The sequence below is a fragment of the Peromyscus maniculatus genome, chromosome 4, assembly GCF_049852395.1.
Source record: "Peromyscus maniculatus bairdii isolate BWxNUB_F1_BW_parent chromosome 4, HU_Pman_BW_mat_3.1, whole genome shotgun sequence".
NCBI classification, from domain to species: Eukaryota; Metazoa; Chordata; class Mammalia; order Rodentia; family Cricetidae; genus Peromyscus; species Peromyscus maniculatus.
Window position 1 is genome coordinate 122,369,726 of NC_134855.1, and position 22,124 is coordinate 122,391,849.

At 44.9% G+C, this 22,124-nt stretch overlaps 2 protein-coding genes and 1 non-coding gene across 6 annotated transcripts in view; 1 reads left to right on the forward strand and 2 right to left on the reverse strand.

Moving 5' to 3' along the window:
* The window catches only part of Snx5 (sorting nexin 5), a 19,561-nt gene extending 12,764 nt beyond the window's left edge, over positions 1 to 6,797 (reverse strand). The window contains exons 1-2 of the mRNA XM_006984461.4: positions 6,649 to 6,797; positions 6,330 to 6,412 (exon numbers count right to left, since the gene is read on the reverse strand). Coding sequence (XP_006984523.1) covers positions 6,330 to 6,380 — 51 coding nt within the window. The 5' untranslated portion in view covers positions 6,381 to 6,412; positions 6,649 to 6,797. The remainder of the gene's footprint in view (positions 1 to 6,329; positions 6,413 to 6,648) is intronic.
* Positions 2,262 to 2,500, reverse strand: LOC121829238 (small nucleolar RNA SNORD17). The gene has a single exon (XR_006072020.1). It is a non-coding gene; the product is annotated as a small nucleolar RNA SNORD17 (small nucleolar RNA).
* On the forward strand, positions 6,792 to 16,610 carry Mgme1 (mitochondrial genome maintenance exonuclease 1). 4 transcript variants are annotated; one of them, XM_006984462.4, is made up of 5 exons: positions 6,792 to 7,010; positions 7,834 to 8,401; positions 13,571 to 13,787; positions 14,860 to 14,992; positions 15,262 to 16,610. In XM_006984462.4, the coding sequence occupies exons 2-5, from the start codon at positions 7,897 to 7,899 to the stop codon at positions 15,421 to 15,423; spliced, it is 1,017 nt and encodes a 338-aa protein (XP_006984524.1). In that variant the 5' UTR covers positions 6,792 to 7,010; positions 7,834 to 7,896; the 3' UTR covers positions 15,424 to 16,610. The 4 variants fall into 4 exon arrangements, with proteins under 4 accessions (XP_006984524.1, XP_006984525.1, XP_015858449.1 ...); XM_006984463.4 differs by having other exon boundaries at positions 6,792 to 6,953; XM_016002963.3 differs by having other exon boundaries at positions 6,870 to 7,323.
* Positions 16,611 to 22,124: the final 5,514 nt, after the last annotated feature.

Consider the following 22,124-nt stretch of genomic DNA (forward strand, 5'->3'; position numbering starts at 1 on the left):
CCAGTAGTCCAAAACCAGACAGCATTTGCTAAATAAACCATGCCCAAGGGTAGAAGGGTGGCAACCTTCTTGTCACCTACTTCATCAATCTTTGAAAACTATAATGCAGTTAATTATACCACACCCCTCCACTTCCTTCCTTCAAACATTCCCATATACTCCTCATTCTTCAAATCCATGGTCTCCTCTTTCAATGGTTACTTACAAACACATACATGCTCCTAAATACACAGGTACACCTCACTCAGTCTATGTTACATGTGTGTTTTCCTAGGAGACACAATCCCACAGTAAACTTCCTGTTGCTTAGGCTCTTAGAATCTTCCTGTCCCCTCCTCTTCTGCAATGATCCCTGAGCCTTACAGATACAGCAGTTGGGACTGGCCTCCATAACTACATTTTGATTGGTTGTGATTGTTCTATAATGGTCTGTCTATTGTAAAGATTAGTTCCTTAATGAGGGATGAGAGCTACACATACCTGTAGTTACAAGGAGAAATGTTTAGAATGTAGTTAGGAATTACGCTGGTTTAGTTAACTGTCTGTGCTAGGTTCTCCGCCAAACTCATGACTTCATTAGGCTTGGTCTCCAATATCAGGTATTAGGATCCCTAGAGGGGATCCTAAGTTTAACTAGAGCTGTTGGTGAGAAAGGCACCAATATACTGCACTCTTAGGGTTATAGTGCCGTGCTGGTCATAATTGTTTGTAGTTCACAGACACCAGTTAGGTAGGAATGTTGACTGCTTCCCTCCTTGAAACTTGCACAGCACCTCCTGGTACCAGGAAAGCTAGTCCTCAAAGAAGTCTTTCCTATCAGGTCAGTTTTCCAGCTCACAGGGCCTCGGTCTGAAGTGTATGGTGTCTTCAGCAATAGTATGGACTTTCCACCCCTGGAAGAACCAAGGGCAATACCAATAGCCTATATTTTGGGGAGTCTCTTAGACTGTCACTGACTCTTGGGGGTACTGTCAGCCTAGACCCCGTGAATCTTCTAAAGAAAAATTAATTTTAGTGTGTGTGTGTCTGTTCCCTTGTTGCTGAGGCCGCATGAGATCCCCTGGAGCTAGTGTCACAGGCATGAGCTGCTGACATGTGTACTGGGAGCTTAACTGCTAGACTCTAAAAGCAAGCCCCATTCAAGGCTGAGATAGTCCCTCCCTTTCCCTGAATCTTGAAGCATGAAGGTACTGGTTATTCACAGTATTGGCCAATTATGGGCCTAATTTGGGGCAAATGCCTTGGGGATAGAAGGGAAAATTCATTTACATCAGAAGAGAGAAGATAACCATGTGGTAAGCATACTTCAGAACCAAACCCAACCTTGGGCAACCCAGATTTTTAATCAGTTACCTCTTGCTGAGACCCCTTAAGCTATTTGTAAATCAAATCTAAAACAATGCCCACCCTCACATAAACTTTGTACTTCCCTATATTTACCCACTTCACAGAGGTCAAGAATCACTGTTAATTATTGCTGAAGGCCTGGTGCTCGATATGTAGACCAGGCTGGCCTTGAACTCAAGATCTGCCTGCCTCTGCTGGGATTCAAGATTAAAGTATTGCTTATTGGTCAAGCAGCTTTAAAACTGTTTCAAGTACAGGTCACCAACGGTAACTGCTCAGGTTGTCACAACACTTGCACGTTCTCCTTTAGACCAGTGTCCCTCACTCAGAATGCTTTGTTAATCTAGCCCCATTTAGTACAGTGTTAAGTCATACAGAGCCAAGCAGTGCATGTGGATGTGTTAAGAGGCCAGCCTGGTCTGAGCAAGTTCCAGGACATCTGGGGCTACACAAAGTAATCCTGGGGTGAGGGTGGGGGAGCCATATACAGTGTCATTTCCTATTATTTCCATTTTATTTTATCATTAAAAAGAAATTTATTACAAAAAACTACTTGTTTATATTTAAATTATTTTTCTATTTCCCATTTCTAATGCAGAAAAATATACATACCACAGGAAGAACAGTCCTAAATTCAAATGTTGATATTAAGTGAATCAAGTTATCAGTCCTACTGTTTACTCCTACCCTGAAGCTAACTAACTTTATGTAATTCATCTGTCTGTATGTATTCTATCAATACTGTGGTCCTAGCGCACAAAAAGCAACTGAAGTATCCACAAGCACTATACCAACTCTCCCTTTAAACGGCTCAGCCAGCCAGGCCACTCTCCTCTCACCTCCACAAGTGGGAGATGCATACTCACGCAATTAATGTAATAACTTATAAATATGAACTAGAAGGGCTGCAGGAAGTGATCAGATTTGCACCACTCATCTTAGTGAGATGGAACCCAGAGAGACCCATCCCTGCTGACACTAGCCACTCTTACCAGTGTAGTCTACCATCACACAAGCAATCCACAGTAGAACACTGCAGACAGCAGGGCATTTGGAGGCTACTCAGCCCTAAGTCCCCAGAACAGGAACTAAGGCTGGGAAGAAGGTCAGTGCAGCGTACTCAGCGAATGGATAAACAGAATCATCATTTCACAAGGCTGCAAGCCCAGTTCTAGTCAGAATATGCCAAATTGCTGCCTTAGGTAATTCCCGTCAAGAGATCTTAGCTATTTGGACTATTTTCAAATAATCACAAAAGATTCCATTTTCCTCTTTTAGAAGAAGAATCTTCAATGGCTTACTGGAAATAGGTGCCAGGGCCAGCACGAAGGCACTTGTGGCCAAGCCTGATCATCCAAGCTTGATGCCCAGGACCCACACGGGGGGGGGGGGGGGGGGGGGGGGGGACAAACTCCCACAAGTGTCCTCTGACTTGTGTCCACAAACATAAAAAATAAAAAGGGGGAGGGAGGGTACATGTTGGCAATGAAGGCACTTTTGGAAAGTTAGTGCATACAGAAAATTTTCCCAATTTAGGTATTACTTAAGTAAGCTTACCACAAGATGTCTGCCCTGTAGTTCCCTCCCGATTACAAAGAATGAAACTGTTTCCTCAAAAAAAAAAAAAAAAAAAAAAAAAAAAAAAAAAAAGCTATCCCAGCACTCCGGAAACAGAAACAAACTCGAGTTTGAGGCCAGCTTGGTCTACAGTTCCAGGACAGCCAGGGCACAGAGAAACCCTCTCTCAAAAAATAACAAAATTACAAGATTGTAACCACACTACATTTTTGAACTCTTGATAATTGAAGACATTCAGGTTTCTACCTACAAAACTGTTCTCACTTAACTGCTCAACATAATGCCCAAACAGCATAATTTTAAAGTGTGTGTGCTTGCTACTATTCTACTAGGCAGTCTATGCAGACCAATATCCTGGATCCTCTAGCTTAAGCTTCCTGAGTAGTATGCTAGGGTTGCAGGTATGGTTAGCCACATTCAGCAACAGTAAGACCAATCAGCAATCCATTTCTAGGTGAAGTGGAATTCTGGCCCACAATGTTTTGTGAGGGCTGTAGCAAAAGAACCTCAGGTTCCCCAAATACAAACCTAGCATACACATCACTCACAAATAGAGTGAACACAGCTGTACTGTTGACATGCTAAATTAAATGCAGAGAACTTGTTAAAGTTCCTCATAATATCTGGAAAAGGTCTCCAATGCTCAACAATCCAAGTTTAATGTAGTATTAAACCTTCACAACCCATCAACCATACATTTAAACCCTTGCAATAAACTGGCAAACTTCACCCTTCTCATCACATCATTTTAGAAAGCTAGTTTAACCTCAGGATTGCTTCTCAACTAAGGGTAAATTTGCTCAGTGCCAAAGGACATCTGACAATGCTGACAGATAGACAGGTGACTACTGTCATCTCTAGCCATCTACTATGGAAAAGACAGGCTCCCAAAACACAATTTCACTAGTGCTTAGGTTTCATAGAAAGCCCGACTTATAAGCACTAGATCACAGTAAGTCAAACCCAGAAAAATTCTCTAAAAGCTGGCAGACTTCTTTCTGCAGCCAAAACCTGAACACCATAACCGGCTGAAGTATACACAAATGGGACACTAAGACACCATGTGCAAGTTGCTGATCCAGAACTAAGGCGTGGGCAGCTTTGAGAAGCCACACTTCCTGAGTCATATGACTACAGTGTGAAACTTGACTGCACAAAATTGATAAATTTAGACTTGCTACGGTACTGATCAAAGTTCAAGACTGTCTATAACTAACAATCACAGTTAATTGAAGTATCTATAGAGAAACAGCAGCAGCAGTTAAACTTACAAATTTGTCACTACGTACATCTAAGCAAATGTCCTTCATTAAGTACGTTAGTGCAAGTTCCAGTCAAAATTGTTATAGGCACTAAGGATTGGCTTCAGGGCATTGCTCATGTTAGACGAACAAGCTACCACTGCTACATTCCCAGCCCTCTCTAACAAGGAGAATCCCTAGTTAAAAATGGCAGCAGAATACAAAGTGCTAAAATAGGCTCAACTTTCAATCTCATTTCAGAGTTTTCCTTTTTTGGGACAGATCTCCATACAGCCCCACTATCTACCAGGCTGGTCTCCAGAGATCCTCCTGCCTCTGCCTCCCAAATGCTGGAATTAAAGGCATGGGATCCCACACCCTTTCAGAGTTTTCTTCTTCGGAGGCAATGGGTCACTATCTAGTCCAGGCTGGCCTTGAGGGAGCCTTCTGCCTTAGCAAAATGGAATTACAGGCCATCTAGTCAAAATTGAATACCCAGGGACAATCACAACACCCCAACACAATGCTGCTGCACTTGATTTACCCTAATTTAGACGGATCCCACCAATACACACAATGAATCTACTATGATGTCAAATACTTAATGACTTTCTGTAACTGGAAGCCTGACAAGAAAGGTGTGCCAGGTGGTGGTGGTGCACACCTTTAATCCCAGCACTCAGGTGACAGAGGCAGGTGGACTTCTGAGTTCGAGGACACCTTGGTCCACAGAGCGAGTTCCAGGACAGGCTCCAAAGCTACAGAGAAACCTTGTCTCCAAAAACAAAAAAGCTAAGTAATTAGAGTACTTAAAATTGTAAAATATATTAGTTGACAAAATTTGCCCAACTTGGACTCCAGTTCCATCTTGACACTTGCCAAATTTCCTTCAGATAACTCCTGCCATCTAGACCAGATCTGCCACTGCCTAGTACGGTTCAGGCGACAAAAATGAAACCACGTGCTAAAAGCAGTAATTTATCTCAGTATTTCTCTAACTCAAAACGAGAAGGAAGCAAAAGCTGTGTAATTTCCTCCACTGTAGGTATGTGCTTGGCTTGCACTCACTAAACCCTTAATCTCCAGTTTTGCTGGATCAGGGTGATGGTGAACGCACTTTTAAAATCTATTAGCAATTAATATACGTCATTTTACATAGCTGATTCTGCTCCAAGCTACAAGGAAACAGGTATCAGAAAACGAGAAAAAACAGCCATCAAAATCCCACCCAGCACCTGTTATAATAAATGATAGGAGAAAGAAAAGTTGCTAATTCTTCTAATGTAAAAGAAATAAAACATCACCTACCAAGCTCTATCTCAATACAGTACCCTTGTTCCAACAATACCGTTGTTGGGTCAATCCAACTGGTGCTCCAGACTGGCATTTACTTACTAGATGAAAGTTTGTCCATTCAAAGATACGTAAGAACTCCTAATATTTTTCTAGGATTCCTTTTAAGCTCATTTGTTGGGAAAACTATACTGACGATTCTGCACACAAAATCTTGACCCATAACCTATTTGCGCAATGAAAAATTCAAATTTAAAGAACCAATAAAAGTGGGATCTTTAACTGTCTATATAGTAATCTCCGTTTATGGCATCAGACCTCAGGCTATTTGCAGCCCGGGGCTTACATCAACACACAGGATTTACTAAAAATTACAACTCCCACAAGGACACAAATAGCTTTTTTAAGTTGCAAGAAAGATGCTACAGATTCTTGATGGAATTTTCCCACTTGCTTAAAGGAAAAGGCCCCGTTTTCTTAAAAGGGGGTAGGAATCGCCAGCGAACCTCCGATTCACTTTCCAATGACCAAGGAGTTAAGTTTTAGGAGCCTTTAAACGCGCTCCTAAGGTCTTCGGGCACCAGCCGCACTCGAATGACTGGCAGAGGCTCAACACCAAGAGCAGAAGAATCAGGGTCCTGTCCGTCTGGTTCTCCTTGGTCAGAGAATGAGGGTGCACTGAGACCCCACAGGGAAGCACTTATAAAGGGGCCGTTGGGAATGGGTGGAGGGGAGCTCCGGGTCTCGCAAGTGCTTGAAATCTTGCAGATTTCGCTTGCGAGGACCGCCCGAACCCGGGAGAAGGAACAGCCGGCCCCGGGAGGCCGGAGGGACCTCCGACTTTCGGTAGCGAAGCAGGGAGGATCTCACCTTGCTGCGGTCCTCATCCTGCTGCTCCAGCAACTCGGGAACCGCGGCCATGGCGACGCGGGCCTCGAGCAAGGGCTGTCTGGCTGTGCGAGGAAAGAAGAGGCTGGGCCGCCGCCGGGGCGCCTTTCAGGGGCGGCCGCGGCCCCGCCTCCGCCGGCCTCCCTGCCGGACGGCGGCTGGAGGCCGCCGGACTCCGCCACCATCCCAGCAGCCCCGGGCGCAGGCCAGCGGCACGCCACGTGCTTCCCCCAGAGCAGGCCTCCCCCGTCCCCGCTGCCGTCCATCTTGGAGCCGGGCAAAGAAGCAACGCGGGGCCTACCCTCGCTCCGCGCCACGCGGACACCAGCACCGCAAGGCCGGGACGGGGACGCGAGATCCGAGCCCCTCTCCCGGGGAAGGCGCGCCTCGAGAAAGGGCGCGAGCCACCGCCGGGGGGATTTATGGCCCGGCCAGAGTCCAAGATGGCGGCGGGCGGTGACGTGCGCAAGATCCCGCGAGAGCGGAGGCGCGAGGCCTGGAGGCGCCCAGGCCTCCGCTTCGGGGGAGGAGGAGCGCGTGAGGCGCGAGCGGCGCGGGGCATGCTGGGGACGCCTCTCTCTCGGGAAAAGCGCGGGACGCACAAAAGTACGGGTCCCGGGAGGTTGGTCGCGCCCCGGGCTCCCAGACGCGGTGGTGGCTCAGGTACCGACGGGGCCCTGCAGGAGGCCGAGCGTCCATGTAAATAGTCGCTTCCCTGAGCACCGGGGGCCACAGTTCCCCGCCTCCCACCCCCCTGCGCCACGTGACCTGCAGGGGTTCCCGTCCCAAGTCCGGTACCACGGGGTCATAGTAGCCCCCACTTTAAAGGGTGTGGGGAATTAACGAGAAATGCCCATGCAGAGGGGTTAATAAAGAGTTTGGCCCCGGCGGTGGTGGCGCGCGCCTTTAATCCCAGCTCGCGTGGAGGCAGAGGCAGGCGGATCTCGGTGAGTTCGAGGCCAGCCTGGGCTACCAAGTGAGTTCCAGGACTACACAGAGAAACCCTGTCTCGAAAAACAAAACAACAACAAAGTTTTGTATATAGGTGCCGGTGTTTAAGTGTAGAGTAAGATTTGTGAATTTGGTTTTGGGGTGTGTGTGTGTGTGTGTGTGTGTGTGGTGGGCGGGGGTGGGGTGGGGTGGGGTTGGTTTTGTTTTTTGAGACAAAGCTAAGCTAACCTGAAACTCACAGTCATCCTTTCTCCACCTCACAGGTACTAAGTTTCCTGGCCAGTGCCACCAGGCCTGGTCACATGACTTCAGATTAAAGGTTTAGGGTGTCTTGTCCCCAACGGCCAGCACAGTGACATTTAGCGAATGCTGGTTCTTGTAATTTTGGTGAATCTTTCTTGGAAACGATTTTTCTCCAAATGTCAGAAGTTTAGTGTGTGCACTTTTGATGTTTGTTCTTGTGTGATTCTTCACTTTGATGGTTTGGATATATAAGACAGCTCGAATCTAACACCACTTTCTTTTTCTTTTTTAGATAAGAATACAGCATGCTTTTAAACGTTACAGACTAGAGAAAGTGAGGGGGGGAAGTCTAAACATGAAGCCATTTCTGACCACGTGCAGGTTACTTAGAAGTTTAAACGGAGTTTCCGTAAAACCAAGCCCTCTTGTGAGTCTCTCCACTTCCTCTTGTTTGTGTGGCCAGAAGAAAAAGAACTCTTATGAAGCAGTAGACCAGGCCAAGTACTCTCGTTTAGTACGGTCCGTCTTGTCCAGAGCCCCGGTCCAGACCCCGGAGTCATTGTTCGAGGAAGACGATGTACTCTATGGTCCTGTCAGTAAGCGTAAGGCTCCAGGGCAAGAGCAGCAGGCAAGAGTTCCACAGAACTGGTTTCCTATCTTCAATGAAGAGAGAAATGTGAAGCCACACACAAGTGTTTCTTCAGGTCCTTTGAAGATCCCTTTGCAAAGAGATGCGCTACCCAGCGTGACACGCATCCTTCAGCAGACCATGACACCAGAACAGAGTTTCTTTTTGGAGAGGTGGAAACAACGGATGGTTCTGGAGCTGGGAGAAGATGGATTTGCAGAATATACTTCAAGTAATTCTTTTATTTCTGGTTATGTGTGGTCACTGGTTTCTAGAATATAGAGCATTCCTGTCCAAAAAAATATGAAGCTTAAAAAACAACTTAACTGAAGGACTACTTTGAAATAGCATTAAATAGCATTTCATGTCTGAAAGGAAGAGTATCAGCTCAGGACTCCTAAGGCCAAGTTCTCAGCGCAGAGGAGATTCATTTGCCCCAGAGGGACAGAGGACAGAGAATAAGAGACAAACACAGGAGGAAGGGAAGGGGCAGGAATGTTTGTCCAGGAAGGACAAAGGACTGCCTCTGGATAGAGAGCAGACAGACGTGGCACATAAGAAAATGGCAGTTTATAAAGGTACGGGGCAAACCCTGCGTTTAATTTTAATTGGGCACGTTAATTAGGGAAGCCAAAGGGGGCTTTTGATTGCTAGACCTCCCATACTTTGATAGCTGGACCTTGGTGGCTAGCTTTAGGGATGTAATCTAATGGGAGAGAAGAGCAAGGCCTGCCAGAACCATGCCCACCATGTCTACTAAATCACTTAATCCCTCTTAGCTGCTATTAACTGCATTTACAGAAAAGAAAAAAAAATGGAAATATAGAGGTCAAGTTACTTGACAAACTTACATAAAAATGCATTTGATTTGTAAACAAACTATCATTTTTTTCCATCTCTTGACAAAAGTCTACTTTTTTAATAATTTTTTTTTCTCAGAATCTAATTCTTACCCATTGTTCTACTTAAAGACTGGCTACAATCCAGAACACATGATCCCCACTTACATTGGACTGATCAAATGTTCTTGACTTGAAATTGGTTAAATAAACTTAAGCCTTCGGCTTTCTTTCTTTCTTTTTTTTTTTTTTAAACTTTGTGTTGGTCACAACGGTTTTGTTTTGTTTTGTTTTAAAGATTTTATTTTTTTTATTATTATGTATACAGCATGTATGCCTGCAGGCCAGAAGAGGGCAGCAGATCTCATTACAGATGGTTGTGAGCCACCATGTGATTGCTGGGAATTGAACTCAGGACCTCTGGAAGAGCAGTCAGTGCTCTTAACCTCTGAGCCATCTCTCCAGCCCGCCTTCAGCTTTCTTATTTTTAAATTTTTTACTAGTTCTTAGAGATGTTTGTGCAATGTGTTTTGGTCATATTAAGCAGCCTTGGACTCTTCACTTATTAGACAAGTGAGGGTGGCTTCCTTAAAGCAGGTTCTTTTAAGCCAGACATAGTGGCACATACCTTTAATCCCAGCATAGGGTGGTAGAGGCAGGCAGATAGACCTCTGTGAATCAGCCTGGTCTACAGAGTAAGTTCCAAAGCAGAGTAGTGAGACCCTGTCTGGAAACAAAGAAAGCAGATTCTTTTAAAAATTGAATTTTGAGTCAGACATGATGGTGCACGCCTATAGTCTGTTTCCTCGGGAGACTGAAGTAAAATCACATGTTCAGGCCAGTCTGGACTACATAAGGAGACACTGCTGGTGGTGGAGCTGGGAGTTGGGAGCAAACCATTGACAGGAGAATGAGCTGGTCTCATAAGGATTATATAAATGTCTTTGGTTAAAACTGGGGCTTACATAAACATTCCTTAGCCTTTGTTTCCCCAAGAATATTATATGTACCCTAGTGACATGAGCACTTTTAAGATTATTGTCTTTATTTTTAGGTCTTTAGGGAAAAAATACCAAAATAGTGTAAGCATATAATTATATAGGTGGTACCTGGATATGACAAAAGTGACTAAGGTGGGGCTGGGGGGATGGTTCAGTGGTTAGAGCACTGGCTGCTCTTACAGAGGACCCAGGTTCAATTCCCAGCACCCACATGGCAGCTGACAACTGTCTGTAACTCCAGTTCCAGAGTATCCAACACCCTCATACGGACATAAATGCAGGCAAAAACACAGTGCACATGAAATAAATATTTTTTAAAGTGACTAAGGCTTTCCTTTATAACATTCTTCAGCTGTGAGGGGCAAGGATTATATGCCAGGAGTACCTTCTTTTTTTTGTTTTTTTGTTTTGTTTTGTTTTGTTTTTTTTGTTTTTCGAGACAGGGTTCCTCTGTGTAGCTTTGCGCCTTTCCTGGAACTCACTTGGTAGCCCAGGCTGGCCTCGAACTCACAGAGATTCGCCTGGCTCTGCCCCCGAGTGCTGGGATTAAAGGCGTGCGCCACCACCGCCCAGCCAGGTGTACCTTCTTCATGGTTAATGATAACCACTAAACTCTTCTCTGCTTTCTAAACAAGCAAAATGGAAACCTTGTAACAACATTCTAAGTTTTTTATTTGTGCCACTAGAATTTAGAGTTGATAATTTCCTCATGATAAATTGTTTTGGTTTTCCTTACACTAAGAATGGCTTAGTTGTCAGGACTCCTAAAACTATTAGTAAGAAATGTAAAGGCAGCATTAGCAAATGGCTTCACAGGTGAGAAGGCACTTGCTGCCAAGCCCGAGGACCAGCGCTGCATCCCCAGAATTCTCACTGTAGAGAGAACCATTTCCAGCAGGAGGTTATCCTCCGAGCTCCACACAGGAGTGCACACACACACACACACACACACACACACACACACTCTCTCTCTCTCTCTCTCTCTCTCTAAATTAATTAGTTAATGTTTTTAGGAAATGAAAGACAAACTGCTGGGTCGTATAGATAGGCCTTGACAGAGTAAAGGAACACACTGGTGACCTGCTTGGTGAGGGAGAAGGCTTCTATTTGGAACTGGCTGAACTCACTCTCCAGTTGGACAATTTCCTAGTCAGCGGTAGACTAAGGCTCTGCTGTGTTTCTCTGTTAACTTAATACGGACTTTAAGCACTGAGCAAATTCACTTCAAGTAAGGGGGTACTCATGTGGGTTCATGCAGTGGTTGGAGAAAGGAAGTTGACCTTAATCTTGGGATCCTCCTCCCAACTGCGGGGATCACAGGCACACACCATGCCCAGCTAACCTATTTTTTTAAAATGTTGTTAAATTTTATAAGTTGAGTCTTGTTAATGTTTTCTGAGCCTAAAATTCATGGGATCCTCAGATCTAGATGTTCATGGTTACATATATGTGAAGAATCTAGCCAGGATAGGTCTGTAGCTGGGAATGACCTATTTGCATGGCAATGGATGAAGTAATTTTGTATTGTTTGATAGTGCTGATGGTTAAACTCATGGCCTTGTGCTCTGCTACTTAACTGGTTGTCTTCTGATTCATTAAGTAGTGTGTAGGCTAACACTGCATCTTTTTAAATTTTAATTCCATCAGGGTTAAATTTCTTGTAGGCCTTTCACATGCAGATAATTTCACCAGGGCCAAGGATATGTGGAGTTAGAATAGTTTACCTCCTAAACTGAATTCCATTTAACTTTCTGGTAAATTCCCAGAAGCAATTTTAATTTTTGCTTTTGTAGAACTAGCCTTTCAAAGTCTGTAAACTTGACAAAAATAGTATGGTTTACTATGACCCCGTTTGAATGAGATTGTTTCCTCTTTCTGTGGGTCTGTCTGCAAGCTTGTGCCTCTGTGTGTATCTAAATAATACTCCCTGAACTTACTTAGCTCCTTGCTCTGCTAGGAAGAGTCTTGTGCCAGGGTCCTCTTGCTTTGGGTAAACAGGACAGCCTAGGCTAGTGGAGGAGCACATTTCATTCTCTTGCTGAGTTGTATGCAAATTCAGTAGTGCCTGAAAGCACCAAGCCACTACCCAGCCTGACGGTGCACCCTCTTTTTCCTCCTCCTTTACCAACGATCAAGTGACAACATAGCATTCCTTGTGTTTATTAAATGTTTGTGTTTCCTTTTTTTTAACTTAAAAGAATGTAAAGAAGGCTAGGGAGATGGCTTAGCTGTGCCTGCTAGGCAAACATTGTAACTGTAGCCTTAATCAGGGCTCCATAAAGGTCTACTGAGTGAAAGCTATTTCCTTCTGCTCAAGAGTATGAAATCTCCCTCCGGCCTGGGTGGAAACCTAGTATTACAACCTACACAAAACAGAAGAATTTATTCAGCTGGACTGGTCAGTCAGCTTGACTAAGGGACCACTCCCCGGGAAGGTATAGTCACCCAATACTATGCTAAGAAATGGAAGGAATAATTATCCCCTTAATGAAATAATGTATTTTTTCTTCCCAGAAGCCCATGGTCTCCATGCAGTCTCCACTGAGCTGCTATGAGGCTCTGTGAGATCTGCCACCTTCATGAATTCTGACTCAAAATTTTAGATTTTCCCCTTGTGTGTGTGTGTGTGTGTGTGTGTGTGTGTGTGTGTGTGTGTGTATGTGTGTGTGTGTGTGTGTTGTGTGTTGGACACTGACCAGAGACTATGTATGCTTTTTTTCTGGTACTTTTGGCTATTTCACTCTTTCCACATGGCTGCTTGCCAAACCTCCCTGGCTATCTCAGAAAGGAATGGCTGTCCCTCTTCCTCTTCCTCTCCCTCCCTCCTCTGGGCAGTAGCCAAGATTTACAGCTTGGGTACTGGAGAGATGCTTAGTGTTTTAGAGGACTTGCTCTTCCAGGGGACCCAGGTTGGATTCTCAACACCCATGTGATGGCTCACAACCACCTGTAACTCCAATCCCAGGAGTTCCAGTGCCCTTTTCTGGCCTCCATGGGCAACAGGCACACATATGTGGTACACAGATATTAAGGCAAAACATTCTTACACATTAAAAAAGGGAAGAAAGAAATTTACAGCTTGCCTGCCCTGTGGTTTTTCTTTTAAACTCTTTCAAAAAAAAAAATTTTAAAGGTAAAGATAAGCCAGACATAGTAGCACATTCCTTTAATTCCAGCACTTTCTCTGTGAGTTCAAGGCTAGCCTGGTCTACAGAGTGAGTTCCAGGACAGCCAGAGCTATATAGTGAGACCCTGTCTTGAGGAGGGGAGGGAGGAGGGAGAGTGCATTCTTGGATTTCACAGGAAACTGAATTTTGCCGGTCATAGTTATATATACCAATGCATGATGCTTAAGTAAGGATCGCACGTTGAAGGCTAGCCTATAGTACAAACAAGACCCTGCCTACAAAAACCAAAGACGATGAATTTTGTGTCTAAGGGGTTGCCATTTAAAGATAACTTGTGTATAATATATATATTTATTATATGTATATATTTTAATCTTGCTTTGGTTTGGTTTTGGTTGGTTCAGTTTCTATTTTTCCTTGACTTTCTTTTTAGATATCTTTTTACAAGGCAAACAGTTCCATGAAGCCTTGGAAAGCATACTTTCACCCCAGGAGAACCTAAAAGGGAGAGAAGAGCACCTCCAGTGTGGCTATATCAAAAGTGTCCAGCATATTTTGAACGAAATCAGTGGTGTGCAAGCTCTGGAGAGTGCTGTCAAGCACGAGGCCTTGAAGTATGCAGGGCTGCTGGACTGTGTGGCTGAGTACCAGTAAGTACAAGAGTGTCTCCTTCAGTGGGCAGTGTAGTGATGTCCACTGGAAGATGTGCCTGAGGAATTGTGGCCTCCACCTTTTTAAAGTAAAAAAGAAGTGAGAACAGGGCAGGAGCTGGGAGGGATGCAGCAGGGAAAGCCGCATGCTCTGTGCCGTGTGAAAATCAAAGTGGTGAGGGAAAGGTGTGTTTTCAGTAGCCCCAGCCTGGCCTATCTTCCCGCCTGTCCCCTCTCCCTTCTCCTCAAGAAAGATGCCAGCTGCAAGACCCGATTGGTTCCTGCATGCTCTTTTCTGGCTTCCCTTTTAATCAGTGTTGTTTTCTTTTGGTTTCCTACCCCTCCCCACCTTTTTTTCCTGTTTTCCCGAAGATTGGACAGTGATCTGTGGCCCTGAACATGTACTCTTCCTGGCTCCCAGGCAGTGGCTGATATGATAAGGATTCTGAACCGGCTACAGTTTCTAAGTTGCTGCTGTTACTGATTTCCCCCAGTCATTCCAGATTCCAAGGGTGGCTATCTTCTACAGATACCCCATTCCAAATAAAGCATGTGAGCAATAACAGGATGTGGGGGAAAGAGTGTAGAATCTGTGTGTGTGGCATTTGAACCTCTGATTACATAGTTTTTTGAGGCAAGGTTCTCATTATATAACTCTTGCTTGTCCTGGAACTCACTATTTAGAACAAGATGGCCTCGAACTCACAGAGATCCACCTGCTTCTGCCTCCTGAGTGCTAGGATTAAAGGTGTGCACCATTACCCCCAGCTTCAGGGGATTTTTAAATTACATTTTATTTACTTATTTTTATTTATTTGTTTATTTAATTTGTCGTGTGTGTGTGTGCGTGTGTGTGTGTGTGTGTGTGTGTGTGTGTGTGTGTGTGTGTGTGTGTATACACATGTGCACTCCCACACCATGGTGTGCATGTGGAGATCTGAGAACAACCTTGGGAGTTTGCTCTCCTACCATGCTCTCCCAGGCATTGAACTTGGGTTGTCAGACTTGGCAGCAAGGCGCCGTTTTCAATTTGAATTGTTACTTACAAAGACTTCCTCTGGATTCTCCTTAGAGGCAAGCTGTGTGTGATCGATTGGAAGACATCAGAAAAACCAAAACCTTTTATTCGAAATACGTACGACAATCCACTACAAGTTGTGGCATATATGGGTGCTGTAAACCACGATTCCCACTACAGTTTTCAGGTCAGAACCTTGAGCTCCTGCTTGGTGAGCTTTGTGTGTGTGTGTTTGGGGGTCTACTCCACTCACCTGTAGAGCACTCCTTCCCTTCCTCGACTGTTCGCCACCCCCATTCTTCAGTGTCTTATCTGCCATCTTTGTGTTCTCTGTGTCCTGGTGAAATCTTTAACTAGCCCATATTAGAAACTGATGTGGAGATACTATTGCTTAGCACTGGATAGTTTGCCCTGGAACAAGAGGAAATACTGAAGCTGTGCTGTGTTTCTTTCTAGGTTCAGTGTGGCTTAATTGTGGTAGCCTATAAAGACGGGTCCCCTGCCCACCCTCACTTCATGGATGAAGAGCTCTGTTCCAAGTATTGGGCCAAGTGGCTTCTTCGACTAGAAGAATATGCAGAAAAACAAAAGAATCAGAGTATTCCAGAGCCAGACTAGAGGCCAGGATATTACTTGGGAACATTCAGTGAATCTGAGAGTTATGTTAACACAAACTGAAGATGTAATTTGTTGGGATGTATTGCTACTGAGAAGCCAGAAAGTCCAGAAGTCAGCACTGGACCAGCTGTCGTACCTCTGACTGCTACCTACCTGAGAAGAGGGCACACAGGATTGGCAGTCACCTTGGTGACTCCTGGACTCTCTTGCAAATCTTTTTGTGTCCCTGGCAGAATGCCTAGTCTTTGAATTGAGATCAGAAGGCAGTGAAGCTTCATGTGCCAAGCATGCCCCTGGGGTTCTCAGGGTGAGGAGGGGTCACGCACTGCCAGGTGTGTGGACGGAGAGCACATCGGCCATCACCACTGTAAGGTGCTTTATACAGTAGGACTCCTATATCATGAGGGGAAAGCGGCTTCTTAGCATTGAATTCATTCACATGTGATTGGCCCAGAGTAAACCTGGCTGCCTAGAAAGCTGGAACACTCAGCACATCATTGGCCAGATCCTTTTCCATACACATAAGCCCCAGCAGTGGTCACCATTGTTAGGGTTTTAGTACCCTGTTTCTGATGTCAGTCAGCAGGCCATGTACTAGAAAAAAAAATACTGTTGTGGATTTTCCAACTAAGAGCAACAATGATAATCCACTTTTTTTCCCCTGTGTTTGTTAGGTAATCATTGGTTGTCTTTGAATTTGGGAAAGTTAAATAAATGCCATTATTTCCCTGTTAGAGGGTTTTCTGTTTTATAAAGTAAACCTCGTAGAGTTTAAGTTACACTACTAATTTAAAATTAAGGTTCTGTAATCACATTTACTTTTCATTAGTCATAAAAAAAATAAATAAAAGGTATTTAGCTGACTCAGCAGTTAAATGCTTCCTAGTCTCTCAGAGGACCAGAGTTTGGTTCCCAGTGCCCATGTCTGGCAGCTCACAACTGCCTGTAACTGCAGTTCCAGGGGATCTAGCACCCTCCCCTGGACTCTGAGGACACCCGTACTCATATGCATACACACACACATACACATAAATAATGAGCTTTTTGTTTTGTTTTCTGAGACAGGGTTTCTTTGTGTACCTCTGGCTGTCCTGGAATTCACTCTGTAGACCAGGCTAGTCTTGAATAATAAGCTTTTTTTAAAGAAAAAAATAATAGTAAGTAATAAAATGCTTTGTTTGTTTTTATTTAAATGTGTCTTTATGGGGTAATTTCATGGCCTGAAAATGGTTTTCACTTTGCTTTCATTTATTGACCTATGTTTTGTGGTGCTGAGGATCACATGTGCCCCACTATTGTGTCTAATCCTTGCACTTTGGTTTTAAGTCCACAACTTTGCCACCAGCCAGGTAGCCTACTGAGTTCTATGTAAATGCATAAAAGAAGGCGTCCTAAGTGAGCTCTCAACCCTAGTTACCTGACAAAGTCAGTAAGATGTAGATAGAAAAATGTGTTAGGTTTACTAGAGGAAGTGAACCAAGAAAATCTAATAAGATTTATTGGGGCTGGAGAGATGGCTCAGAGGTTAAGAGCACTGCCTGTTCTTCCAGAGGTCCGAGTTCAATTCCCAGCAACCACATGGTGGCTCACAACCATCTATAATGAGATCTGGTGCCCTCTTCTGGTGTGCAGGCATGCATGCAGATAGAACACTATACAAAAATAAATCTTAAAAAAATTTTTTTTATTAGCTTGACTTAAACTGTAGGGCTCTGTATTCCAACAGTGATCCTTGCCAGAGGGCCAGAAAGCACAGTAGCTGCTCCCTGGGGAGTTACTGGTGTTGAGTTCTATTTGAAGGCTGACTTGGAAAATGCTAATGTCGGTATAAGTACTGTGAAAGCACAGCTCCAAGGCAGAATTCCTTCCTTAAGGGCTCATAGCTTGTCCACAGTATTGATACTCATTCAACATCGGTTGAAGTCTCAATCTGATGAAAGAGATGCGGACATGTTAAAGATGTGTTAAAATTATTATTTATCTGTATGAGTATATGTCTCTGTGTGTGCCCTGTCTACAGAGGCCAGAAGGGGACAGCAGATCCTCCGGATGGACCTGACCTGGAGTGACAGGCAGCTGTGAGCTGCCAGACATGGGCACTGGGGCCCTTTAACTTCCTGCATCTCTCCAGCCCCAAATGCACATCTTTAAAAGATGGGGAGGGGTGTTGGAGAAGTGATCGATGGCTGAGAGCAGCGGCTGGCCTCTCTTCCAGAGGACCCAGGCTGGGTTCCCAGTGTCCACACGGCGCTCACAGTAGTCTAACTGCAGATCCAGGGAGTCTGATGCATGCTTCTGGCCTCCGAGGGCACCAGTACTCACATCTACATACTCACACACATGGGCATTTTCTTTTAAATTTTTAATTGGACATGGTATCACATCTACAGTCCTGCTGGCTCTGAAGGCTGAGGCAGGAAGACATCTTGAACCCAAAAGGTGAGGGCCAGCGTGGGAAAATAGTGAGACTCAAGAAGAAATAAATGATCACTGTTAAAGGCATAGAGCAATAAAGCCAAACTTGAGTGACAATATTACTCATTTTGGGATGCCTCCTTTCCCTCTAAATGATCTATATTAAAATCCAGTGGAGTGAGTTTCATATATTAAAGTTCTTATTTTATTTTGAGATGGGGTCTGGCCTCACTGCGTAGCCAGCCCAGTCTTGCCTTGGGTATTCTATACAGCTGTACCTAGTTGAGCCACGGCAATCCCCCTGTTTCAGCTTCCTGGGAGCTGAGAGTACAGGTGTGCACTACCATAGCACACTTATTGAAGGTTTTAAAACGGTTTACCCTTTGAAAACATTTGTCATGCTGTGTATGTGCAGGTGCACACTTAGAAACAAAGGATGTGTATGTGCAGGTGCACACTTAGAAGTAAAGGATGTGTATGTGCGGGTACACACTTATGGTAAAAGACGTGTATGTGCGGGTGCACACTTAGAAGTAAAGGACGTGTATGTGTGGGTGCACACTTAGAAGTAAAGGACGTGTATGTGCGGGTGCACACTTACAAGGACGTGTATGTGCGGGTGCACACTTACAGGTAAAGGACATGTGTGTGCGGGTGCACACAAGTAAAAGACGTGTATGTGCGGGTGCACACTTACAAGTAAAGAACGTGTATGTGCAGGTGCACACAAGTAAAGGATGTGTATGTGCAGGTGCACACTTACAAGTAAAGGACATATGTATGTGTGGGTGCACACTTACAAGTAAAGGACATGTATGTGCGGGTGCACACTTACAAGTAAAGGACGTGTGTGCGGGTGCACACCTACAGTTAAAGGACATGTGTATGTGTGGGTGCACACTTAGAAGTAAAAGACGTGTATGTGCGGGTGCACACCTACAGGTAAAGGACATGTGTATGTGCGGGTGCACACTTAGAAGTAAAGGACGTGTATGTGCGGGTGCACACTTAGAAGTAAAGGACGTGTGTGTGCGGGTGCACACTTAGAAGTAAAGAACGTGTGTGTGTGTGGGTGGGTGCACACTTAGAAGTAAAAGACGTGTATGTGCGGGTGCACACCTACAGGTAAAGGCCATGTGTATGTGTGCGTGCACACTTAGAAGTAAAGGACGTGTATGTGTGGGTGCACACTTACAGGTAAAGGACGTGTATGTGCGGGTGCTCACTTAGAAGTAAAGGACGTGTATGTGTGGGTGCACACTCACAGGTAAAGGACGTGTATGTGCGGGTGCACACTTACAAGTAAAGGACGTGTATGTGCAGGTGAACACTCACAGGTAAAGGCCATGTGTATGTGCGGGTGCACACTTACAAGTAAAGGACGTGTATGTGTGGGTGCACACTTAGAAGTAAAGGACGCGTATGTGCGGGTGCACACTTACAAGTAAAGGACGTGTATGTGCAGGTGCACACTTACAAGTAAAGGACGAGTATGTGCGGGTGCACACTTGAAATCAAGGACGTGTGTGTGTGGGTGCACACTTAGAGGTAAAGGACGTGTATGTGCGAGTGCACACTTACAAGTAAAGGACGTGTATGTGCAGGTGCACACTTACAGGTAAAGGACGTGTGTGCGGGTGCACGCTTATAGGTAAAGGACACGTGTGTGCAGGTGCACACTTAGAGGTAAAGGACATGTGTATGTGCGGGTGCACACTTACAAGTAAAGGACATGTATGTGCGGGTGCTCACTTAGTAGTAAAGGATGTGTATGTGCAGGTGCACACTTACAGGTAAAGAATGTGTGTATGTGTGGGTGCACATTTAGAAGTAAAGGACGTGTATGTGCAGGTGCACACTCACCGGTAAAGGACATGTGTATGTGCGGGTGCACACTTAGAAGTAAAGGACATGGATGTGCAGGTGCATACCTACAGGTAAAGGACGTGTATGTGCAGGTGCACACTTGAAATAAAGGACGTGTGTGTGCGAGTGCACACTTACAGGTAAAGGACGTGTATGTGCAGGTGCACACTTAGAGGTAAAGGACATGTGTGTGGGGGGGTACACACTTACAGGTAAAGGACGTGTGTGTGCGGGTGCACACTTAGAGGTAAAGGATGTTTATGTGCGAGTGCACACTCACAGGTAAAGGACGTGTATGTGCGGGTACACACTTACAGGTAAAGGACGTGTATGTGCAGGTGCACACTTGAAATAAAGGACGTGTGTGCGGGTACACACTTACAGGGAAAGGACGTGTGTGTGCAGGTGCACACTTAGAGGTAAAGGACATGTGTATGTGTGGGTGCACACTTACAGGTAAAGGACATGTATGTGCGGGTGCACACTTACAGGTAAAGGACGCGTGTGTGCGGGTGCACACTTGAAATAAAGGACAGCTTTCTGGCCTTGGTTCTCTTTCCACCACATGGGGCCTGGGAAGTTTGTTCTTTTTGAAAAGTTGATTTTACAGGGCTGAAGAGATGGCACAGTGCTTAAGGGCACTTGCTACTCTTCCAGAGACGCAAGTTTTGTTTCCTGGAACCCACATGGTGGTTCACAACCATCTGTAACTCGGTTCCAGGGGATCTGCTGCCCTCTTCTGACCTCCACCGGCACCAGACACGCATGTGGCACACATACATACATTTAGGCCAAACACATAGAAAAGAATCTAATAAGAATATTTGGAGAGAGAGGGGGAGAGAGAGGGGGGGGGGGAGAGAGAGAGAGAGAGAGAGAGAGAGAGAGAGAGAGAGAGAGAGAGAGAGAGAGAGAGAGAGAGAATGTGTGTGTGTGTGTGTGTGTGTGTGTGTGTGTGTGTGTGTGTGTGTGCGCACTGAGTCTAGAAGAGGATATCAGATAGCCTGGATCTGAAGTTACAGGTGGTTGTAAACCCATGTGGGTTCTAGAAACTGAACCTGGGTCCTCCACAAGAACAGTAAGTACTCTTAACTGCTGAGCCACCTCTCCAGCCCCAGTTCTGGGAATCTTAGGTTGTCTGGCTTGATAGTGAGTGTCTTTGCTCACTGAGCCATCCCGGCTTCCTTACAGGACTATAAGATATGATTTGGTAGTTCTTAGTTTTTGAGACAAAGCTTACTATATTCTCTTTTCCACTATAATTCAGGGCTGGTGATATAGTTCCATAGTGGAGCATGTACAAGGGCACAGGGTTAGCCCCAGGACTACAGCAACAGCCTGATGTAACTACCCATTCGCTGCTTTAGAACGGGGGAGGCACTGACAATAAAGAACAATTTCAATTTAACACAAAATTACCCTCCCTTCAGACCTGACCCCTTCATTGCAGCCATTAGCCTGTGACGGTCTGAGAACATTAACCTCTAAGAGCCTATTTTTAAGTTATAGGGAAACTTGTCAGCATGTGACCCTGTGGTTTTATGTGTTGACCTTGGCAAATACAGGAAGAAGGTTGGTTAGTGAGACTGTGTTTCTAGGTAACCAATTTGCCTACCAGCTTTAAGAGGCGCTAGAAGGGGGTAATTTGTTCTAATCACTGCAGCTTTCCACCTGAGCAATTAACATCTGATTACAACTTCCCCTGCCCTCCCCCAGATGCTGAAGAGTGAAGCAGGGGAAGAGCCCAACGTCTATTTTTAAAGAAACGCTTAATGTGTTTTGAGCTGGTACCTAAAGGAGCCATTCCAAAGCAATCAGCCCTAAGCACAGGGCAGAACTGATCTCCTTCTGCCCCCCTCCCCACCCCCACAAGCCCCATAAATATAAAAGGACGTTCTGGCTTGGGCTTTGAGGTTCTCCCATTTTGCTTAAGAGCTATAGACAGATGGGAAATAGGAAGTAAGAACACTAACAGATGAGTCCACTCTGTTTGTTTCCCTGATTCCCCTCCTCAGTGAGACAAACATCAGTATGTTTGGATCTTTCTAACGTATACTTTTATAGATTTAGGACATGAACTGGTCTCCATAAGGAAGTTTTACTTTATGTTTTTAGTACTTAGATTTTTTTTTAAAATCTTTTCTCAGTACTGGGAATTAAACAGGGCCTTTCACGTTCTGTACAAGTGCTGTGCCCTGCCCCTCAGTAATTTGTTTTCGAGACCTATCCAGGTTGATCACATGTGGATATGGTGCATTTATTATTATTATTATTATTGTTATTATTTTGAGACAGTGTCTCTACATATCCCTGCCTGTTCTGGAACTCACAACATAGACCAGGCCGGCCTTAAACTCACAGAAATCTTCCTGCCTCTGCCTCTCAAAGGCTGGGGTTAAAGATGCATGCCACGGCCAGCA

What these genes read in the sequence shown, in the direction of transcription:
- Mgme1 (XM_006984462.4), top strand. Translation starts at nt 7,897, where the DNA reads ATGAAGCCATTTCTGACCACGTGCAGGTTACTTAGAAGTTTAAACGGA. An exon ending in ATTTGCAGAATATACTTCAA is followed by an intron (nt 8,402 to 13,570) that starts GTAATTCTTTTA and finishes CTTTCTTTTTAG; the next exon opens with ATATCTTTTTACAAGGCAAA. An exon ending in ATTCCCACTACAGTTTTCAG is followed by an intron (nt 14,993 to 15,261) that starts GTCAGAACCTTG and finishes GTTTCTTTCTAG; the next exon opens with GTTCAGTGTGGCTTAATTGT.